The 23,156-nt window shown below is 38.4% G+C and overlaps 1 protein-coding gene across 1 annotated transcript in view; it reads left to right on the top strand.

Annotated features, from left to right (window-relative positions):
* The first annotated feature begins 628 nt into the window (after positions 1–628).
* Positions 629–23,156, top strand: part of IL16 (interleukin 16) — a 170,426-nt gene continuing 147,898 nt past the window's right edge. Inside the window, exon 1 of the mRNA XM_043987106.1 lies at positions 629–686. Coding sequence (XP_043843041.1) covers positions 647–686 — 40 coding nt within the window. The 5' untranslated portion in view covers positions 629–646. The remainder of the gene's footprint in view (positions 687–23,156) is intronic.

The following is a 23,156-nucleotide window of genomic DNA, read 5'->3' as shown; positions in this document are numbered from 1 at the left end:
CAGAGTTTATGAAAGGCGTTTTCACTTGGATTAAACAACCACTGTGTGTGTGTGTGTGTGTGTGTGTGTGTGTGTGTGTGTGTGTGTGTGTGTTTAAATGAGGAGCAAATGAATCATTTCAATTTTGGGCAAGGAGTTGAGGTGTTGTATTTGTACCATGCAATTACATAAAAACACTAAGGGCCAGTTAACCAATGAGGGGGCAGGGATTCCAGAGCCCCAAACGCTCTCAAGATTTTAGCACTTTTTCCATACATTAGCCCTCCAGAGAAGGGCTGTTTTACCTTCTTCTAACGGACACAGAGTCCAAAGGAAAGTTTGAGGTTTTACATTTCTGTTTGTAGTACAGGAAAAGGGTTACGATTTGAGTGGTGGATTCAGTGAAATTACACCGCCTTTATACACATCTGCCCAGCTAAGAGGGAGGCAGTTGGAAGTTCCCAATCTAAAACATTAAAGATTTGTTGGCAAAAAAGGGGGGGGGGAGAGGAACTTTCGGCTGAGGAAAAGTTACTATATTAAGAAGGCAGTCTGCTCACTTAAGAGTTACTTTCAAACACTAAAAAAAAAGTAGGAGTTGCCATCTCTCGTCCACAATATATTGAACATCCTGAAGGGAGCTGTTTTCATCCATGAAATAACAGTTATGAGCCTGCAAAAGAAGATATTTTTGAGACGTGACAATGGTAAGCATAACTTTCTTTTATGATTTCTATACATTCATTCTTGAGACTTCAGCCTGGGAACAAACCCAGTACTAAAAAGTATGACTGTTTAGTTCAATCTCAGATGTTGAGGGAGTGTTTATGGGGGGAGAAAGAATATACTGAAGAAAACTGTTACAATTTTAGGTTCTCTTTGAAAAAGGAATGCTGCTGGATTAGTTGTGATCATTAGAGCGCTTTATAATCCAATGTGGCAAAGTTTGGCAGAAGAAGTGGTCACTATTTGGATTGGGTGTGTGGGGAGTGGGGAGGGTGGAGTGGGGGAAGAGGAGCGGGGGTCTCTGATCTCCAAAGAGGCTTTCAAAGTAATCAAATTTGCAACTGATGGCTACAGCTCTGTTCTCTGGCATTTCTCCTTGAGTCCTTCTTGGAATCTGTGCGGGGCTCAGAGTGTGGACTGTCAGGGTCTCAGCTGGCTCAGATTTCAGTGAAATGGAAAAGGGAAGTGATACTGAGCAAATCGGGCAGTTTGGAAGGCCAGGGAGTGTGGACCGTGGTAGGGGAGAATCGTAGAATGAAAATATCATAACTCTTAGACCATGAAAGGACCTCTACTCTCTTCAGGCAGGTAAGGTATTAACATTGAGCTCATTTAAAAAACAAAAAAACAAAAAACGGTTTCTTTGCAGCCAAAACCCTGCATAAACAAGAATCAGAAAGAAGGACTTTAACCCCTTTTCCCATCTTTTAAAGTCAACACAGAGGCTGGCTTTATGTCAGCTCTGTTGTAACTTTGGCATTTGAAAGTAAACACATGGTTTTCTTTAAAAAAAAATGAGGAGAAGAAAAGGCACATTTTGATTTTTCTAACTCCAGGGAGATATGGCTATGACCCTGGGATTAATTTACTTTGGTTCCATTAAAACATCCTCTGAAGTCAGAAAATATTTAGAGACTAATAAGCTCCTTCTTCCACTTATTAGACTTAGAGTAGGAATTATCTGATATTCGAAGCGTGTGGACGTCAGTGAACACATTTAATGGTACCCAAGTGGCTCAATAGAATCAATGTGCCCCTAGTTATGACTGGGGTGGGGTGGAGAAGGGGTTTAAATCCTGAGAATATCTAGCTTAGTATGCATTAGTTAGGCAGCACTGTGGTGGAAGTGACTTGAGAGCAGAAATCAGGAGAACTGGCTTTTAGTCCTGACTTGTCCAATAATGAGCTGAGTGACTTTAGGTAAGTCACATGGCTTCTCAATTTCCTTACTTGTAAAGATAAGGTGACTGGACTAGAGGCTATTCAAATGTCTAAAAAGTATTAGTTTTGGAGTTATAATGAATTCGAAACCCATCCCTGCTATTAACTTCCTGTTGTGCCTTCAGACAATCACTTAACTCCCTGAACCTCAGTTTCCTCACCCCAAAACAAGGGGATTAGACAAAATGACCTCTAAAGTATCTTCTAGCTCTAGTTCAGTGATTTCTAGGCTCCTTCTAGCTTTGGAAATCTGTGATTCTGACACATGCATTTTTGTTTGTCTCATTTACTTCTCTTTCACTTCAGTGTCATCAAAGTCAAATAGAAACAGGGCCACTAAGCCTCATATAGGGCTCCCCAGAGGTCACATATTGACTTAGTTTTAAAATGTGATAATATCTGTATTTTCATTTATTTTGTTAACTATTGCCCAATTATATTTTAATCTGGTTCAACCCACACTGGGGAGTGTTGTGGGCAGGTCCCATGCCTTACACCTCTGTTCTACACCATATAGTGGAAAGAACATGGAAACTGGAGAACAGCATTGTGGAAAGATGACTGGTTTTTGAGTAACTGAATCTTGACTAGCTTTGTGATGATGACAAGTCACTTAATATCTCTGAGCCTCAGTTTCTTTCTGAGCCTCAATTTCTTTATTTGAAAATAGGAACTATAATATATTTCTCAAGGTCTAAGTGTGAATAGCAAATAAGATGATGTATATAAATGTCTTTTGTCATCTTGATAGTGATATATAAATGCAATCTAGTTTTGTCATGGTCCCAACTCAGTCACTAATAATGTGATTGTGAGAAAATTATTGAACTCTTTTCCTCAGTTCTCCTACTGGTAGAATAAGGGAGTTAGACTAGATGACCTCTGAAACAAAGGTCATGGGATATGCAGCTAGAAGGATACTAAAATCACCTCACCCTCTCATTTTATCAATGAGAAACCTGAGGCCAAGGGAGGTAGTGAAAGTCTCCTTTTGGTTCTAAAGTTATGATTCTATACATTAAAAAAGGTTGTTATACAAACTTGGCTATAGAAAATGCCATATATCATATGCAGGACACAGCACTAAAACTGGGTACATAAAAAGGTTGTATTCAATGCAACAAGTTTAATATATATATATATATATATATATATATATATATATATATATATATATATTTAAATTTTCTTTTTTTTTCCAGGGCAATTAGGGTTAAGTGATTTGCCCAGGGTCACACAGCTAGTAAGTGTCAAGTGTCTGAGGCTGGATTTGAAGTCAGGTCCTCCTGAATCCAGGGCTACTGTGCCACCTAGCTGCCCCCAAAATAATTTTGTTGAATGTTAAAAATATCATCTATGTTTCTCAAGGTTTTTCTCCCTTATCCCCTGTACAAGAGAGCCATTCCTTATAACAAAGAATTACAATGAAACGGCAAGGAGAAAAGAGGATGATAAAAGAGTTTGACTAATCTAACAAACATTCCAAAAACCTCTGTTTATTATATACATTGTTGCACACTTATAGCCCTTACCCCTCCCCCTCCACAAACAATGGGGAAGTACCTTATATCTCTTTTTGGGGGGCTAAGAATGGTAATTATAATTTTGCAACATTAAGTTTCAATTCTTTTTTGCTGTACTTTTCACAAACATTGGTGTAATCATATTTATAGTGACTTTCTGGTTCTGTTAACTTCACTTTGCATCAGTTCATGTCTTCCTATCACATCTTACAGCACAGCAATATTACATCACAATCCATCACCACTTTATAATTAGTCTTTCTCTAATCAATGGGCATCTATTTTATTTCAGTACTAATATGCTACCTACAAAAATCGATGTTATAATTTGTGTGTGTGTATGTGTGTGTGCGTGTGTAGGCAGGGCCTATTTCGGTTGTTGCTGCTATTGACCCCTTTGGGATGTATACCTAACAGTTGAAACTCTGAGTCAAAAAGTGATGTTTTAATCACTTGCTTCAAATAATTCCAAATTGCTTTCCAAATTGGTCAGACCAATTCGTAGTTCAAAAAATAATGCATTGGGTCCATCTTTCTATACCTCCTTGAAGACTTTTGCTATCTTTTGCCATTTTTGTCGATTTTATGGGTATGAAGTGAAACCTCAGAGTTGTTTTGGTTTGCATTTCTTATAGCATTGCTGATTTGGAACATTCTTTAGTAGGGTTGGCATAATTATTCTTTAGAGCCCTTTTTCATATCTTTTAATCATTTTTTAAACTGAAGAATAGCTCTTGTATTTCATATATTTCTGTTAATTGCCTATATATCTTAGATATTGTACCTTTATCAGAAATTTTGATACACATATTTTCCCCAGTTGATTGCTTTCCTTCTTTTCCTAGTGGTATTAAGTTTGTTAGTGCAAGTACTTTACAATTTAATGTAATTAAATTTATCTATTTTATCTTTTGTAATCACTTCTATCTTTTGTTTAAGAATTTATTCCTTGGCTATACCTATGAAGCATACCTGATCGCTTTAAAATTTTTTCTTCATGGTATGATCTTTAATATTCAGGTCATATGTCTATTTTGAGTTTATGATATATGGTATAAAAATTAGGCTAAGCCTAATTTCTGCCAAACAGTAGTTTCCAAGTTTTCCAGCACCTATTAGCAAGAAGGAAATTTTTCCTGGATAATTTATATTTTAAAGTATATTATGGTTTAGATTTAATTCAATTATTTCTGATTCTTGCTTGTCTAGTCTGTTCCATTAATCTATTTTTCTATTTTTAACTAATAGCAAATCATTTGTATATCTACCTCTTTATGGTATAGATGAGGAAAGGAAGCACTATTCCCTTTTTATCACAACTTGAAATTTTTTTTCCCTTTGACATTCTAGATATTTTGTTACTCCAGATGAATTTTGTCATTATGTTGTCCTGCCGTATAGAGAATCCACTGGTAGTTTGATTTATATGGAACTAAGCCTAGTAATTAATTTGAGTGTGATTATTATTTTTTTATTATATTGGAATGGCACTGAATATCTCTCCACTTATTTAAGTTCTTTATCTGGCATAGTGCCTAGCTCATAGCAAGAGATTTGTAAACCTTTGTTACCTTACCTTCTTTATTTAAAGAACATTTTGTAATTATTTTCTAGATGTAAGAGTGATCTTTGCTAGATTGACTAACAGTTTATTTTTAAATATGACTCCCCTTTCTATTATTCCCTAGTAGATATGTTATTGCTATTTAGAAATGTGATTTATTTCTCTTATTTTACTTTTCAAATTTATTACTTTAGTGAAGCTATTATTTAGTCTCAATTATTTTAATTTCTGATTGTCTATAATTTTCTAAGCAAATCATGTCATCACCAAGTATGGATAATTTTGTTTTCTCTTTCTTCATCTCCAGACTTTTAATTTCTTTCTCATGCTTTATTGTTATTGCTAGTATTTTTATAATTGTGTCAAATAAAAGACAGGAAAAAGGGTGAACAAAAATTTATTTGAACAACTATCATGTGCTCAGCATTGTGCTTAGCATTATAGGGCACAATCAATGAAGAATCCTACCTTCAAGGAGCTTACAATCTAGTTGGAAATCTGATGAAATGAACATAACTAGACTCTAGTAGTAACTAGAGTCTGGTGAAAAACATATATAATCACATGCAAAACCAAATAGTATTGGATTTCAGTCATTTGTGGGCTTGAATTGTAAAAAGGGTGTGTGATTAGATTTGAGTTAGACTTTTGAGAATTTGAATAGGGAAAAAGGAGGAAAAATAGAAGTATTCTACTTGGGAGGAAATCACCATGAACAAATGTGCTGGAAGGAGTCATGGTACCTTGGAAGAATACTGAAGAGATGAGACCGATGGCCTGAAAAGAAGGCATGTCTAAGGCATTAGTGAAAGACAAATTTAGATGGACAGAATACTGCCAAAATAAGGAAGGCCCCATTGGCCAGGATGAGAATTTAGGATTCGACTTATTAGGTCACGGGGAAATAATACAAATTCTTTTTTTTTTTTTTTTTTTTTTTTTTTTGGCAATTGGGGTTAAGTGACTTGCCCAGGGTCACACAGCTACTAAGAGTCAAGTGTCTGAGGCCGGATTTGAACTCAGGTACTCCTGACTCCAGGGCCGGTGCTCTATCCACTGCGCCACCTAGCTGCCCCAATAATACAAATTCTTGATCAAGGCAATAGTTTACCTAAGTTTTAGCAGAAGACTTGAAAAAATTTTTCATAATATTCCAGGTACAGGTGTTGGTTAGATGTTACACTAACACAATTAGGTGATTTGGGAACTGGCAAGACCAAAATCATAGTCATTAATGTTTTAATATCAGTTTGATCTCTCTTTGACCCTCTGCTCCTTAACATTTTTATGAATGACTTAGATATAAGCAAAACTAATGTAGTTATCAAATTTTCAGGTCATAAAAACTGACAGTAGATAATAGACAGGATCTCAAAGAATCTTGACAGACTAGAATGTTGGGCTATATCTAATAAGATGAAATTTAATACAGTTAAGTATAAATGTTACATTTGGTTTCAAAAATTTTTCTTCAGAAGCACTGTATTGGAAAGGGGTGGTTAAACAGTAGTATGAGAAAAATCTAAAGGTTTTAGAGGACTCCACATTCAATAAAAGTGGTGTGATATGGTAATAAAAAAATCCCCAAAGCATAATATTGGAGACTTCTTTAAGAGAGGGCTGGCTAGGGGCAGCTAGGTGGCACAGTGGATAGAGTACTGGCTCTGGAGTCAGGAAGACCTGAGTTCAAATCCAGCCTCAGACACTTGATAGTTACTAGCTGTGTGACTCTGGACAAGTCACTTAATCCCAATTGCCTCACCAAAAAAAAAGAGGGAGAGAGGGCTGGCTTTCAGTAATAAGGATAGTCTTGCTATGCCATCAGACCATATGTCAAACATTTTGTTCAGTTCTGCGCATCCAATTTTGGAAGGACATTGATAAGCTAAGAGGATGGGAAACAATGTGGGGATGGTCCTTGAGTCCTTACCATATATAGACCTGTTGAAGAATTGAAGTTGTTTAGTCTAGAGGAGAGAAGACAGAGTGGGAAGGGGGATAGGACTAGTTGTTTTCAAGTATTTGAAGGATGACTTCTGTTTGCTGCAGTGGCAAAACTGAAAGTGATGAGTGGAATTTACAAAGAGACAAATTTAGGTCTGATACAAAGAAAAACTTCCTCACAATTTTTGTTTTTGTTCATGCATTTTTTTTGTCATGTCTGACTCTTCACAACCCCATTTTTTTTTTGACAAAGATACTGAAGTGATTTGCCATTTCCTTCCACGGCTCATTTTACAGATAAGAAAACAGAGGCAAACAAGGCTAAAGTGACTTGCCCAGGGTCATACAACTAGTAAGTATCCCAGGCCAGATTTGAACTCAGGAAGATGGGTCTTCTTGTCTCCAGGCCTATCCTTCTATCCACTGCACCACCTAGCTGAACTTGGAGCTGTCCAAAATGGAATAGATTGACTCAGGAGATAATGGGCTTCTTAGCCAGTCTGGACCGTTCAGGGGCTTCACCGAATAGCACTCAATTTGGACTTGACTTCTCCTCTAAGCCTCAGAGTGCCTGATCTTCCCACCTCACTTTCCCCCTTTTTAGCTTTCTTTTGCGTGCTGTCTTCTGGCATTTAGACTATAAGTTCCTTTAGGTCAGGAACTATCTTTTTTCTCCTTCTTTTCTTCCTTCCTTCCATCCTTCCTTCCCTCCCTCCCTCCCTCCCTCTCTGCCTCCCTCCCTCATCTCATACTCAGCCCAATTGATATATTTTTTTTATTCTGACAATTATCCAATGTGTTAACTATTAGGTCTGTGGTAGTGGAAATTTGGATGAGAATATAGGTTGAACTATATAGCCATTGAAGTCTCTTCAAACTCTAAAATGTTGGGATTCTGCATGATCAGGATCAGACACTAATTGTAAAGATGAAGCAATAATATTTGCATTAACTACTTTGCAGAGTTTTTATAAGGGAAGTACTTTCTGAAAATGGAAGCTTTACATAAATATGAATTATTATTAAGGAAGTCTCTAATTGAGTACTGTGTGATATTTAACAGTTTTACTAATAACTTGGATAAAGACATAGATGACATAGTTATTACATTTGCCATATACTTGTGTTCAATAAATCAACTCTATAAATTCAAAATGGTAGTGGAAGTATAGCTAGATAGGAGTTCACCCTAAAAAAACATCTTGTTGGACAGCAAGCTCTGTATGAAACAGTGATATATGTTCAATAGCTAGCATTTATATAGTATTTTTTTTCTTTTTTCATGGCAATGAGGGTTAAGTGACTTGCCCAGGGTCACACAGCTAGTAAGTATCAAGTGTCTGAGGCTGGATTTGAATTCAACTCCTCCTGAATCTAGGACCAGTGCTTTATCCACTGTACCACCTAGCTGCTCCCCCATTTATATAGTATTTTAAGGTGTGTAAAGTGATTTACAAGTATCATCTCATTTGATCCCCACAACAAGCCTAGGAATGAGGTGCCATTATTAATTGCATTTTACATATGAGAAAATGGATACAGAGCAAATGCAGTATCTTTGTTGTCCTAGGCTACTCTTCACTTAACTCAGTTTTATTTCCAACTCTTTTTTGTTAGGTGAAAATTCTCCTGTTTTTGTTGTAGTTCCCTTAGCTAGAAGATGGAGAACAGTATGCCTTCTGATTTCCAGGAACCTTGGGAAGCTAAGCCTAATAATACATGAGAAATCTTTGAGTTCTTTGAAAGTGGTCACAGGTATTCGTGCTGTTTGCACAATCCACAGTGCGGAGGTTGAAGTGACATAAGTTAGCATAGGGAAGCCTTGTACCAGAAGTGGTAGAATTCAACTCCCATCAAGACAGTAGCAACATAAAACAAAACAATTAAAAAAAAAGACAGTAGCAGTGAAAGGATGCTCTTCCCAACTCTGCAGCTTCAGAAGGGGGTAAAATTGCACTCTGAAAAGTTGGAATGTGACATTTGATACTCCTTAGAGTTGCTGTGTAGACTTTTATTTCTGTAAGTGTATGGTTGTGCAGTACAGCATACATATAGATGTATGCATATGCATGCATAGATGCATTTGTGTGTATGTTTGTGTAGCCTAGATAAATTCCGAGTTCTCCCATTTTCCACTCTCACTGATAAGTTGGATTCCCAGAGATAATTTGGATATATCTCTTCATTAGGTTTACAGTAGAGAGAAAAGGGATACTCCTGAGGGTTCAGGAATCATTATCTAATGATTCCAGCTTGAGTTTCTCCCAAAAAAGTATGATTCCATCCAATTTGATTAGTTAAAACCCAGGTTTAAATAGTTTTTAGAAAAGGGTATTTACTAAGGTAAATAATAGCAATAATTTGGTATAAAACATTCCCTTCCAAATCTGTGGCACATTCTTCCACAATTACACATATTGCAAAGTTCACAGTCCCTGGATACTAGGAATTCTTTTTTCCCATTCATGGGGTGCTCAAGGAGTTCCATCTTAAATGTGATGATTCTGCATTCATCATTCCTTGACTGTCAAAGTAGACATTGTCTTCATCTGGTAACACTGATGAGAAGATGGTAGCCACCAATGGCTCTGGGGGTCCTATGCTAGGGCTCCAATGTGAAGACTAAAGGTCAAACTTTCTCTAGATCCTTCAAAATGGGCAGTTACTCCTTTGGTTAAAGCTTGTGGGGTTGGTGGGGGGGGAGTAGAATAAGACTTGATCAAGGCTGAAGTCAAGGTTTCTCCTCCCCTCCCAGATGTTTCCTCTTCAAGGATATGCTGGAAAGCCACACTTGGTCCAATTTCTGGAACAGCTTCCTAGCCAAGCTAACTCAATGATTTTATCTAGGACCCAGAGGTGGTAATGAAATTCCATAGCTAATTGGAACAGATTTTTTGTCTGGCACATTTCACATCATCTAAAGTCTTCCAAAGACTTTTCACATTTAGTATATGGTCTTTTGGTTGAGATATGTTCTCACTTAGTTAAGGTATCCAGCTAAAATAAGGTGGCATGGTTTCAACCCAATGATTTCATACATATATACACATATACATGCAGAGGTAGTTCTGCTACGATGGGACATATGCATACCCAAGAAGTATTGCACTATGAAAAATCCACAATAAAAACCACAGAGCATGGGAAAAATGGAATTTGGGGCTGAGCACTCAAAAACTTCATCAGTGACACATAAAGTAAAATGCCAAATAAAAAGTTACACAGTTTTATAACATAAAAGAGTTAAGAAATACTAGAATAAAATAGTGCTTGTGATAGGGCTTGGGGAATGTCAGAAGCAGGGGAAGGTGGCATGGACCAGCCTTTCTCCTTCCATCATAGCTCCCACTGACCTAGAAAAGGATATAGAATAAATATAGTGCTTTATTTTGACAAAGACCTGGAATTTGTTCATTGAAGTAGGTTTTGGAAGTGTTGCAGTGTGTGAATTATTGCAAAATGGTGTAGTTCAATGTGTTCTCTCAATATTTCTTGGGAAGAAATTGTTCAGAAGCAGACTTGAAATTTATATTATGTTCCAAATATTCCCCAGTATATCAATTGTGTTGGAAAAAATTCCTAAACATGTGTTTTGTTATGTTAGAACTGATTGAATATGTGTATGTATAGACATACAACATAAATATTACATCTATACATATATACACCTGTGTAAGTGTGTATCCTCTTCCCAACTCCCATTTTCAGTGTTGAGTTGGGTTCTCAGAGAACTAGGCTGGATGCATCTCCCCATTAGGATTCAGGGTGAAGCTCAAATGATACCATTTAATTTGTATATGTGTACATATATACATCAGTGCAGCTAAGTGGTTCAGTGGTTAGAGTTCTGGGCCTAGAGTGAGGAAGACTCATCTTTTTGAGTTCAAATCTGACCTCAGAAACTTACTAGCCGTATGACCCTGGGAAAGTCACTTACACTGTTTGCCTCATTTTCCTCATCTGTAAAATGAGCTGGAGAAGGAAATGGCAAACCACTATAGTATCTTTGCTGAGAAAAACCCAAATGGCGTCACAAAGAGTTGGACACAGCTTAAAAATGACTAAAAACCATACATACATATATGTGTGTATGTGTATTTCTATCTATCTATGAATCTGTTGAGAAGAGGGGGAGATAATAAGCATTTATGAAGCACCTACTGTGTGCCACTCACTGTGCAAAGTCCTTTTTAAAAAAAATACTGTGGACAGCTAGGTGGCACAGTGGAAAAAGCATCAGCCCTGGATTCAGGAGGATCTGAGTTCAAATCTGACCTCAGACACTTGACACTTACTAGCTGTGTGACCCTGGGCAAGTCACTTAACCCTCATCGCGCCACAAAAAACAAAACAAAATAAAAAACAAATACTATGTCATTTGATCCTCAAAACAACACTTCAAGTTAGGTATTATTTTTCCTGTTTTACAGTTGAGGAAACTGAGGCAGATGGCGGTTAAGTGATTTGCCTAGGGTCACACAGCTAGTAATTGACAAGTGTCTGAGACTGGATTTGAACTCAGGTACTTCTCAATCCAGGGCCAGTGCTTTATCCACTGTACCACCCAGCTTCCCCCGATCAATTTCCTTTTAAGCCCAAATAAGCATGGAGACAGAATTCCAGAGCTGGAAAACTATGTTCAACCCATAAAATTTAGTTTGGATTAGACCATCTTTGACCACTGGCATAACTCTGTCATTCACCTACACTTTTAGCCTCATCTCTCACATAACTGTAAGACTAGGAGTTATTTCTTGCTGTATTAAAAAAAGAAAGACTCTAAAAATCCCTCATATTTGTGAACAGAATGATTTATGCAATAACACACTTTAAACTTTTGTTTAAAGTCACTTTTTGTTTAAAGTGCAAATCACTTAACCTCCATTGCCCCGCCCCCCCCAATTGATCTAAGTTCTTCTTCATTCATTGGGGAAGGGAGTCTTACACTTTGTATTAAATGAATGCACAAATGAATGAATGAATGACACTACCATTTTAAATTTTCTTCCTGTCTTTGTGTGGAATTGGTGTTTGAAGACATATTAGAAAGATAAGTCCCACAGTGGATAAAGTGCCGGACCTGGAGTCATGAAAACCTGAGTTCAAATCCAGCCTCAGATACTTAGTATCTGTGTGACCCCTGGACAGCTCATATCTATAGGTCTCAGTTTCCCTAACTATAAAACGGGGATGATAATAGCAAGATGTCACTGGTGACACGATGATAGAGTGCTAGGCCTAGAGTTGGGCAAACCTGAGTTCAAATATAGCCTCAGACACTTGTGACCCAGGCAAGTCACTTAACCTCTGTTTGCCTTGGAGGCAGCTATGTGGCTCTGTGGATAGAATGCTGTGCCTGGAGTCATTAAGACTTGAGTTCAAATCTGGCCTTAGACACTTACTAGCTGTGCGACTCTGGGCAGTTCACTCTGCAGGAGAAGGAAATAGCAAACCATTTAGGTATCTGTGCCAAGAAAACTACATGGTTAATGTGATTGTACACACAGAACTTATATCAGATTGCTTTCTGTCTTGGGGAGGGGGGAAGGAAGGGACAGAGGGAAAAAAATTTGTAACTAAAAATCTTATAAAAACAAATGTTGAAAAATATCTTTCCATGTAGCTGGAAAATAAGAAAATACTTTTATGATTAAAAAAAAGAAAACTACATGGGCGGTGTTGGTGTGCTGTGGTCCATGGGGTCACAGGATTGGACTCAAATGCATGAGTGAACAACTCCTGATTCCAAGTCCAACACTTTTTCCTCTGGACCTTGAGTCCAGACTCAGTGCTCTATCCAATGTGAGACCCATCATCTTTCTGATATGTCTTCAAACTTCAATTACATAGAAAGACAGGAAGTGCTAAATTAACTCATTTGCTCATTAATGTTTTCAACATGTCAAAACATATTTCTGTTCCTTTTGTCACAAGGTATGCAGATGTCTTATTCATCTGTATCTTCCCCACCCCAATGATGTCTTACATGTAGTAGATTCAACAAATATTTGCTGAACAAATGAAAGGGGCAGAAAGGAACCCCCTAACTCCTCTTTTGAATGATAGTCAATGAAGGACACCGATAGAAAGTTTAAATATCATTGCATAACTCTGACCTTACTGTAGGAAGTTATTCCCCAAACCAAACCTAGATCCTCCCAGAATAAATTTTAAGGTCTTTTTTTCCTCCTCTTTCTTCATCATTAGAAAAGAAGTAATTGGGGGCAGCTAGGTGACACAGTGGATAGAGCACCGGCCCTGGAGTCAGGAGTACCTGAGTTCAAATCCGGCCTCAGACACTTAACACTTACTAGCTGTGTGATCCTGGGCAAGTCACTAAACCCCAATTGCCTCACTAAAAAAAAAAAAGAAAGAAAGAAAAGAAGTAATCAAGGAACTAGTAAGCTAATATAGAGCTAGACCTCTAGAAACACATCCTTGGAGGCAGTGGGGTGCAATGGAAAAACCTGAACTTGGATTCAAGTTCAAAACCCTACTTTGCTACTTGCTGACTCATTTAACCTTTCTGTGATTGCTAAGATCCCTTGAAGCTCTCTATTATCTTAAGATCTATGCATCCAATGGCACCAAACTCATACTATTTCCCTACCTATGGTTTTGGGGTTCTTGGAAAGAAGTATAAGGAGAGTGTTTTTCAAGTTTTATTTAATGCAGAACCTAATTGAGTGCATTTGACATTCCCAGACTCCTGGAACTAGAAGAACTTTGGAGAAGTGTATTGGACCAAAGTATGGACTTATACAGTCTGAGACAAAGGTCTGAGTGTTGGCTCTCTGCCTCTCTTACTAGCAGTGTAAGCCTTGGTAAATCCTTTAGGTTCCCTGAACCTGTTTCCTTTTTTTTTTTTTTTTTTTTTTTGCAAAAGAGGGATAACAGTAAACTTCTATTACCTAACTCACAGGCATATGGTGAGAAGCATATGAGACAATTTATGTCAAATATTTTGTAAAGCCCTGTGAGCTATTATTACTTTAATGCCATCATTTTACATACAGGGGAACTGAGGATCAGAGTTTGCTTGCTTACTTACACATAGCTATTTAGTCAGTCAGGACTAGAACCCAGGTCTCCAGCCTTTTATTTCTAGTGCCTTTCCCACTATGCTACAGTGCCTGCCATTGCTGAAATAACAGCTGAAACAACAACTTCTCTCAGAGTCATAATAAATCCATTTGACTATTTCCAAAAACATTTAAGGTCAAGAGGTTGCATAATGTCTTAGCAAACTGTGAAAAACAGGGATGTTACTGAAATGAAATGAGATTTTTTGCAGCAGTGTGCAGGGGAGAGAGCTCACAAATCCTTTATGAACTGCTTCCTTTGTGCCAAACAGTGGACTAACCACTGGAGAGATGAAAGGTCAAAACAAGCAGTCCCTGCTCTCAAGGAGTTTATATTCTCTTAGGTTGTGAACTCCTCCATTAGACTGTGAGCTTCTTGAGGGTAGGAGCTGTCTTTGCCTCTTTTTTTCCCCCTGGAGTTTAGCATGGAGTCTGGCACATAGCAGACACTTAATGTATGTTTATTGACTAACATTCTACTGGAGGTGGTGGGACAACATACTCATAGAAAATTTTAAAAAATGTATACAGAGTAAATTCAAAATGATTTTAAGTGGGAAAAGCAATAATAACTGGAGGATTGGAAAAGGTATCATGAAAGGCAATGTATAAGACTTGAGTCTTTTTTTCCCCGCAGGGCAATGAGAGTTAAGTGACCTTCCCCGGGTCACACAGCTAGTAAGTGTCAAGTGTCTGATGCCACATTTGAATTCAGGTCCTCCTGAATCCCTAGCTGGTGCTTTATCCACTATGACCTGGGTCTTGAAGGAAGATAAAAGGTAGACGTAACATTGTTCAGTCATGTCTGATTCTTCATGACCCCATATGGAGTTTTCTTGGCAAAGATGCTTGAGTGGTTTGCCATTTCTTTCTCCAGTGAATTAAGACAAACAGAAGTTGAGTGAGTTGCCCAGTGCCACACAGCTAAGTGTCTGAGGTTGGATTTGAACTCATGTCTTCCTGCCTTGAGACCCAGTGCTCTATTCACTGCTCCACTCATCCACTATAAGGATGAGAGACAGCCCATTAAGTTAGTCAATAAACATTTATTAAGTACATATTATGTACCAGGCACTGTGATAATTCCTGGGGATACAAAGAAAGGCAAAAGATAGCCTCTGCTCTCAAGGGACTCACAACCTAATGAGGGAGAGAAATACAAACAACTATGTACAAACTAGCCCTAGACAGGATAAATTGGAGATAATCCACAGAGGGAAGACATTAGCATTATGGAGCATAAGGAAAGCCTTCCCATAGAAGATGAGACTTAAGCTGGGATTTGAAAGAAGTCAAGGAAGCCCAGAGGAAAAGAATATGCTAGACAAGGGGGACAGTCAGTGAAAATGCCAAGAGTCTGGGGATGGAGTATCTTGTGTGAAGAAGAGCAAGGAAGCCAATATCAGTGGATTTCAGAATGTGTGGGGGGAGGGAAGGTTTAAGGTGTGAGAAGATTGGAAAGATAGGAAGGGGCCAGATTGTGAAGAACTTTGAATGCCAAGCAGAGGATTTTATATTTGATCCTAGAGGTGATAGATTACTGCTAGAGTTTATTGAGTAGGAGGATGAAATGGAACTGTACTTTTGGGAGATCACTTTGACAGATTATTGGCAGATAAAATGGAGTGGGGAGAGACTTGAGGCAGGCAGATCCACCAGCACCTATTGCAATAGTCCAGGCAAGAAGTGATGATGGCCTGTACGGGGGTGATGACAGAATCAGGTGATAGAAGGGGGTATATGCAAGGGATTCTACAAAGGACCAAATGCAAAGTTTAGGGACCATCAACATGGCTAGTAAGGTGGATTGAAAAGTGCAAGAAAGGAAATAATAATCGTAGAAAGACAGGCTGGAGCCAGATTGTGAAAAATTATAAGTGAATTCCATGTTGATTTTGAGTGAGACACATGGTGAAGATTTCTAGCATACAGTAATTTGGAACTGGGGCATGGGGGAGAGATTCGGGCTGGATACTTAGATTTCAAACATCCACTCCTCTTGGTGTTGGGGAAAGTTACTTAAGCTCTCTGGGCCACAATCTCCCCCTCATCCTCATCAGTGTAGGGATATATAAGGTCCCTACTAGCTCTTGATCCTGTGTCACTGAGAGTTCTTTAATTTCAGAGCTGAGCTGGAGTTAGCTACAAAATACTGAGATAATTTGAGAATTGTTTGAAAGAACTAGTATTATTTAGTCCAAAGAAGTAAAAGTACTCTTCTGAAAAGTGCATTTTAAGTACTATGAGTAGGACATATGTAGCATGTGTATAGTGGATATGCTATGTTGTAGTATATGGATAGCACTGTATGTAGTACTATGTACGTTGGCTCTTGTATCCCTACATACCACCAGTTGCATAATATTTTATACAACAAGCCATTTGTGATGAAATAATGGGATTTAGCAGATACTCAAAGACCCACCTGGAGATTAATCTAGACTGATTGAATCAAGTGAGAGCGATTGACTGCTGATTAGCCTACTTCAAGTTAACTGGATTGTAATCACACCTGGCTAGCCTTTAAGAAGGTATTGTTCTCAGAAGCTAGACTGTGAACTCAACTTGAGAACACCTTCAAAACCAATGGATTTGTATGACGCCAACCAATCAGCTTGAAGCAGTGTGTAAGGACCACCTCTGTTCCAGACCTATAAAAAGCTTCCACAATCAGCTTGCTGGGGAATTCCTGATTGAAGCAGGATCGTGGCAGAGGATTTGAAGAAGAACCCAACCAGGCTGGAACACTGGGCTAGATAGGCTTTTTCTTAACTTTCTGAACTCCTTGTGAATACCTGTATGCTTTAATAAATGTTTAATGCCCAAAGACTGGTCCTGGAGTTTCTAATTTAAGGTGACCACAATTTAGATTTTAAATATCACACATTGCATCAAAAGCACTCATCTCTTCTCACCTTAGCTCTTGTGATAGCTTATAATTCCTGCTTCCTGTCTCTTCTTTTTCATTTTTTATCCTCCACAGTGCTACCCCAGTAACTTTCCTAATGCATTGTCTGTGTAGCACATTTTATGTATTATAGATATATATACATGTACAACATATTCAGTATTGTTTGTTTCAGACTATTAATCCTTTAGGAGAAGATGAGGTATACAGTGAAGGCTTTGTGGAGGACTTGAGAGTTGAATTGAGACTTGAATATGGGTAAGATTTAAAAAGAAGATGGGTAAAGGGTACTGACACAGTAAATGTACAAGGCAGGAAGGTATATGATATGGTTAGGAGTATCTTGAAAGCAATGGGAAAATAAACTGGAGAGTTTTGGAAGGAAGACCTTGGCCATTGGCCAACTCTATTTAAATCCAGATACTGGTAGCATACCATTCAATAGCTTTAGTGGTCATCAGTCATTGTCATTTTTATTGACTTTTATAAAGTACCCTAAGGCTTGCAAAGTTTTCTGTAGAGCTTATCATTGTATTAGGTGAGCTTGGGATTAATGAAAAGCTCTTACATTAAAAAGATGGATGATCTCATTTGTCAGCAGTTATCATAATGGTTGGCATTTCTAAGCTTTGAAGCACCAGTCCTCTCACTTTTGAGTGGCACATGGAATACAGAACACCACAACAGGGACAGAGCAAATGTGAATCTTTTCCCATGCAAATGGTAACCCAACTGCTCATATGAAAAATTAGCAGCTCCAAATGTTGAAGAGTGAGCCCACTTCCCCCTCAGCTGCAGCAGCCTTGAGCAGGCTGGCGGTTCAAATGGGATGAGCCACTATCTCAAAGTACCTGTCTTGGGGCATGGAGTCAGGAAGAAAGTAGAACCATTGAAGTCCATGGAATGCCATGGTGGCATAGGCCTCCAAGAAAGCCAATGAAAAACAATGAGAAAGGCATTCTCTGGTAACAGAAGTAGTTGTCATGCACAGCAGACCAGGCAAAAAAGTCTCAGAATTCCATATCTCTAGGGGCTGGACTTCTGTGACCTGCAGGAATAGAAAAGATGATAGGAGGAGAAAAGGGCTTCTGTACCTCCTAACACCACTCTGGTAAAGAAAGAACCTGCCATTGGTTGAGGCTGGGTGGTTCATAGTTCAGACTGAAGCTTCCCAAACCTGGGAGTGAGGAAAGGCAACAGCAGAGAAGGATTCAGGAATGTTGAATTGGTCATCTAGAAGTAGAGGTAACTTCTGGTCCTACAGGGTACCTAGTTGAGGGGCCAGAAGCAAATGTTGGTGTTTAGATAAGAAGGGAGCCAAGATCAAATAGTACCAAGAAGTAAGAAAAGATATGTTATCTAAGGACTAGGATTAAGGATTTGAGACCAATATAATAGAGAATGCAACTAGGTAGCACAGTGGATAGAATGCCAGTCCTGAAGTCAGGAAGACATCTTCCTGAGTTCAAATCTGGCCTCAGACACTTATAAACTGTGTGATCCTGAGCAAATCACTTAACCCTGTTTGCCTTAGTTTCCTTATCTGTCAAATGAGCTGAAGAAGGAAATGGCAAACCGCTTTAGTATCTTTGTCAAAAAACCCCCACATGGGGTCACAGAGTCAGGCATGACTGAAAACTACTGAACAACAACACAATAGATGGTATTTGAGTTTTGTATTGAGTTTACATATTTTAAGAGTTTCATTGATTCCTCTTCCTAGCAATGAAAAACTTGGGTTCTTTACATAGTTAACAATTGGATGTTGGCTCAATTCCACTGAATAAACAATGTTACTCAAGAGAGATATTTAATGAGAACTAGCAAGTACACAGGATTTGCGGGGAATTTCAAGCTCAGTACAAACACATGAATCCATCAAATGTGATTTCTATAAAGAGAGAAGATAATTTTTAACAGCAATTCTAAAGATATAGACATACAAACCTTTTGGTAAAGAATACAGAATCAGATTACCTCTCTTGATCTCAGGTAGGTATTCATTGATATGAAATGATTCAGGCTTCCTAGCTCCAAACTAAGTAGAGGCAGAGAGAGACAAATACAGAGAATCTAAGTCTGGGTGCTCCCTTGCTCACCAGATTACATTGTTACCATATGGTGCTGCATCATCCATGGGAACAGGAACAATCCATCAGTCAAAAAGTTTTAAGAGCTTACTATGTGTCAGACACTGTGCTAGGCACTGGGAGTGCAAATGTAACCAAAAGCAAAGATAATCTCTGCCCTCAAGAGTTTACATTCTACTGGGGAAGACATTACATAATAAGAAACTAAGAAAGGGGATAGGGGACAGGGTACCAGATGTGGAGGCATGATGAAGTCAAGAGGAGGGCAGCTTGGTGGGAAATTAAGGAAAAAACCAACAGATTGTTGCTCTGCTCACAAGAAAGGGAGTGAAGAGATAAGAACCCCAAGGATGTCTTTTTCCTTAAATCCTTTCTACTCCTCCCAGTCTAGTTAGGTCATAGGTAATTCACTTCCTTTTTGCTAGAAAGCTTGTTCCTCAGGACCCCTTGGAGATTAGAGGCAACACCAAATCACCCCTTCTGCATTTCAAGCTGTACGGAAGATCTAAAGTGCAGCTGGGGAATGCGCTGCCTTTTTGAAAGGGATGATTTTTCAGTGAAGGAGATATAAACTGACATAACTGAGCAGGAAGGTTCCTCCACTTTGCATCTGTTGCTCTGCCTGGTTTCAACTCCTTGGAACAAGATGTCCCTTTCAGGTAAGCTTATCACCTCTAATCTCTTCACCATGCTGCTAACTCAAGCCACTAACTCAGCTGACACTGCCTCCCTCAGCCTCCTCTCCTTTCTGATTGGAGGGCTGGAAGGTGGAATACCAAACTCCTCCCAATGCCTTTTTTTATAGAGGACAGAAACTGGACTTTTTGGCTCATTCCACTCTCCATATGTTGCTGTGCCTGGTTTTAACTTCATGGAGCAAGATGAGAAACCCCTGTTCTCCCCTATTTCCTGCCTCCTTTCATGTGTTCTTCCCCCCCCCCCAGTAGATTGTAAGCTACTTGAGGGCAGGAACTGTTTTTCTTTTTTATTAATTATATACCCATGACTCAACACAGTGCCTAGCACATTATAGGTGCTTAGTAAAGGTTTATTGGATTGGATTCAAGTGTTTGAACGGCCATCATGTACAAGACAAAATAGTTTGCTCTGCTTGGCCCCAGTGAATCTATGGATGGAGGTTAAAGGGAATCAAAATTTGGATTGATATAGAGAAAGATTCCCAAAATAGTCACAGTTGTCCAAAAACGGGACTAAGATGTATTGGGTGGTAGTGTGCTCCCTTCTCTGGAGGTCAAGTGGAGAATAGAGAACCGTTTGTTAACATGTTGTAGAGGAGATTTCAATTGAGGCTCCTGGCTGGGCCAGATGGTTTCAGAGTATGCTTCCAAATCTGAGTCTGTGACTCCATAATTTAATGATTCCACATGAGTTTTGGGGAATTCCAAGTTTCCTTTATTTACTTCAAAAAACAAAATGAAACTGTTTTCCCTAAGAAATGCATCTTTAATTGCTTCTTTATAGCAAAGGAAATATGGACAGTTCTTAAGAAAGGATAATTTAGATTAAAAAAAAAAAAACAACAAAGCAACCACCCCAGACAACAAAAAGCAGGTGCCTTTTGTCTTTCCTGGTCTTATTTATTTCTGTCCACCAGGGTTTTATGAGTAAAATCTTCTCATTGATGTGAAAATATGTTTAAAACATATAGTACTTAATATAAGAAGATAGCATGGTATGGGGAAAGGGCACTGGGTCATTAAGAAGTTCTGTGACCCATTTGACATTTACTAGCTGTGTGACCCTGGGCAAGTCACTTAACCCTCATTGCCCTAAAAAAGGGAATGTCACTGATAGTTTGATAAGGAATATAAATCATAAACAATGATTGTTTAAAACAAAACAAAAAGAAGTTCTGTGACCTTGGGAATATTCTCCCTGTGCCTCAGTTCCCTCTGTGAAATGAAGAGGTTGGACTAGATTGACCTCTGAGGCCCCTCCTATACCAGGATCTATGATCCCATGATCCTCATTTACAAAAAAAATGTTATTAACATTTATATTGTCAGAAACAATTCAAGGGTGTAAATCGAGGTACAGCTGAGTCCGTAGGAATAAAATAATTTTCCATTAAATGGTAAGAGTACAGAATGTTGAATCACCTGACTCAGGACCATTGTGGGGAAAGTGCTTTGTGTACTTAAAAGCCCTATGTAAACATGAGCATCATTACCTCTGTTTGCCTAGACTTTGTAACCTTGCCAAGGTCACATATCTAATGAGTTGCAGAATTGTTCCTCAACCTGGAAGTCATCTGAGTCAAGGTCAAGTTCTTCCTATTCTTCCCCATTGACTGGGATGAGGAAACTGCTATTTGTTTTTTCCCCAGCTTTTCTTTTTAAATCATAAAAGTATTTTTATTATTTTTCAGTTACATGCAAAGATAATTTTCAACATTTGTTTTTATAAGAGTTTTAGTTCCAAATTTTTCTCCCCCCATTCCTTCTCTCTTACCTCCCCAGGAAAGAAAGCAATCTGATATAGATTATAAATGTATAATCACATTAAACACATCTCTACACCAATCATGTTGTGAAAGAAGAATCAGAGCAAAAGGGTAAAACCTCAAAAAAGAAAAAACAACAACAAAAGTACAAACAATATGATTCAATCTGCATTCAGATTCTACAGTTCCTTTTTTTGGATATGGAGAGCATTTTCTATCATGAGTCATTTGGAATTGTCTTGGATCATTGTATTGCTGAGAAGAGCCAAGTCCATCACAGTTGATCATTGAACAATGTTGCTGTTACTCTGTACAATGTTCTCCTGGTTCTGCTCACTTCACTCAGCATCAGTCCACTTAAGTGTTTCCAGGTTTTTCTGAAATCTGCCTGCTCATCATTTCTTATAGCACAATAGTATTCCATCATAACCACACACCACAACTTGTTCAGACATTCCCCAATTGATGGACATTCCTTTGATTTCCATTTCTTTGCCACCACAGAGAGAGCTGCTATAAATGTTTTTGTACATGTGGATCCTTTTCCTTTTTTATGATCTCTTTGGGATACAGACATAGTAATGGTATTATTGGGTCAAAGGGTATGCACAGTCCCATAGCCCTTTGGGCATAGTTCTAAATTGCTCTCCAGAATGGTTGGATCAGTTCACAACTCCAACAACTCCAATTTTTCCACAGCTTCTCCAGCATTTGTTATTTTCCTTTTTTTTGTCATATTAGCCAATCTTATAGGTGTGAGGTGGTGCCTCAAAGTTGTTTAAATTTGCATTTCTCTAATCAATAGTGATTTAGAGCATCTTTTTCATATAGGAATAGATAACTTTGATTTCTTCTTCTGAAAACTGCCTGTTCATATCCTTTGACTACTTCTCAATTTGGGGATGACTTACATTCTTATATACTATTAGAAACTGGTATTTGAATTAAACTTATCTGCATACTCTTCTACACAATGATTTCCATAAGACTGCACACATTAGTCTATACTCTGCAAACTTCATTCATGTGCATATGCAGGCCTTTGATTGATGTCCTAAAATTTTTCCTCACAAGGTCCCTCTGGATTACAATATTTCTAGAATGGGGGGTGGGGTGGGAAGGAAGGGGCAATAGCAGGAGAAAAGAGGGTTAAGGTCTAGGGTTTAGTTTGGTCCTGAAGCTGAGGGTTAAACTGGAAAAAAACTCTTGAAAGGAAAGATATTAATGAGCAATCTTTGTTCTTGTACTTGGGGTCTAGAGTGCCTTGTCCACTTATGTAGTAACTTAGGAAAGTATTAAAATTGTCATGAAAGGGTTTCTAAGGTTTGGGACATGCAGGATGTTTTCATTGCCATAAAGCATGTTAGAGATCATGTCATTCTACCTGCTCATTTTAGTAATAATTATAATAATGTCTTATAGTCACATAGTACCTACTAGGTACCAAGTACTGTGTTCAGCACTTTACAAACACCATCTCATTTGAGCCTTGCAACTCTGTGAGATAGGTGCTAAATAAAATTATCCTCATTTCATAGATGTGGAAATTGAGATTAAATGACTTGCCCAGGGTCACACAACTAGGAAGAGTGTGAGGTTGGATTTGAACTCAGGTCTTCCTGACTCTGGGTCTGGCACTCTAGCACTGTGCCACC

The sequence above is a fragment of the Dromiciops gliroides genome, chromosome 2, assembly GCF_019393635.1.
Source record: "Dromiciops gliroides isolate mDroGli1 chromosome 2, mDroGli1.pri, whole genome shotgun sequence".
Classification (NCBI taxonomy): domain Eukaryota; kingdom Metazoa; phylum Chordata; class Mammalia; order Microbiotheria; family Microbiotheriidae; genus Dromiciops; species Dromiciops gliroides.
The sequence above is the reverse complement of the archived record's forward strand: the minus strand, read 5'-3'. Positions and strand labels throughout refer to the sequence as shown.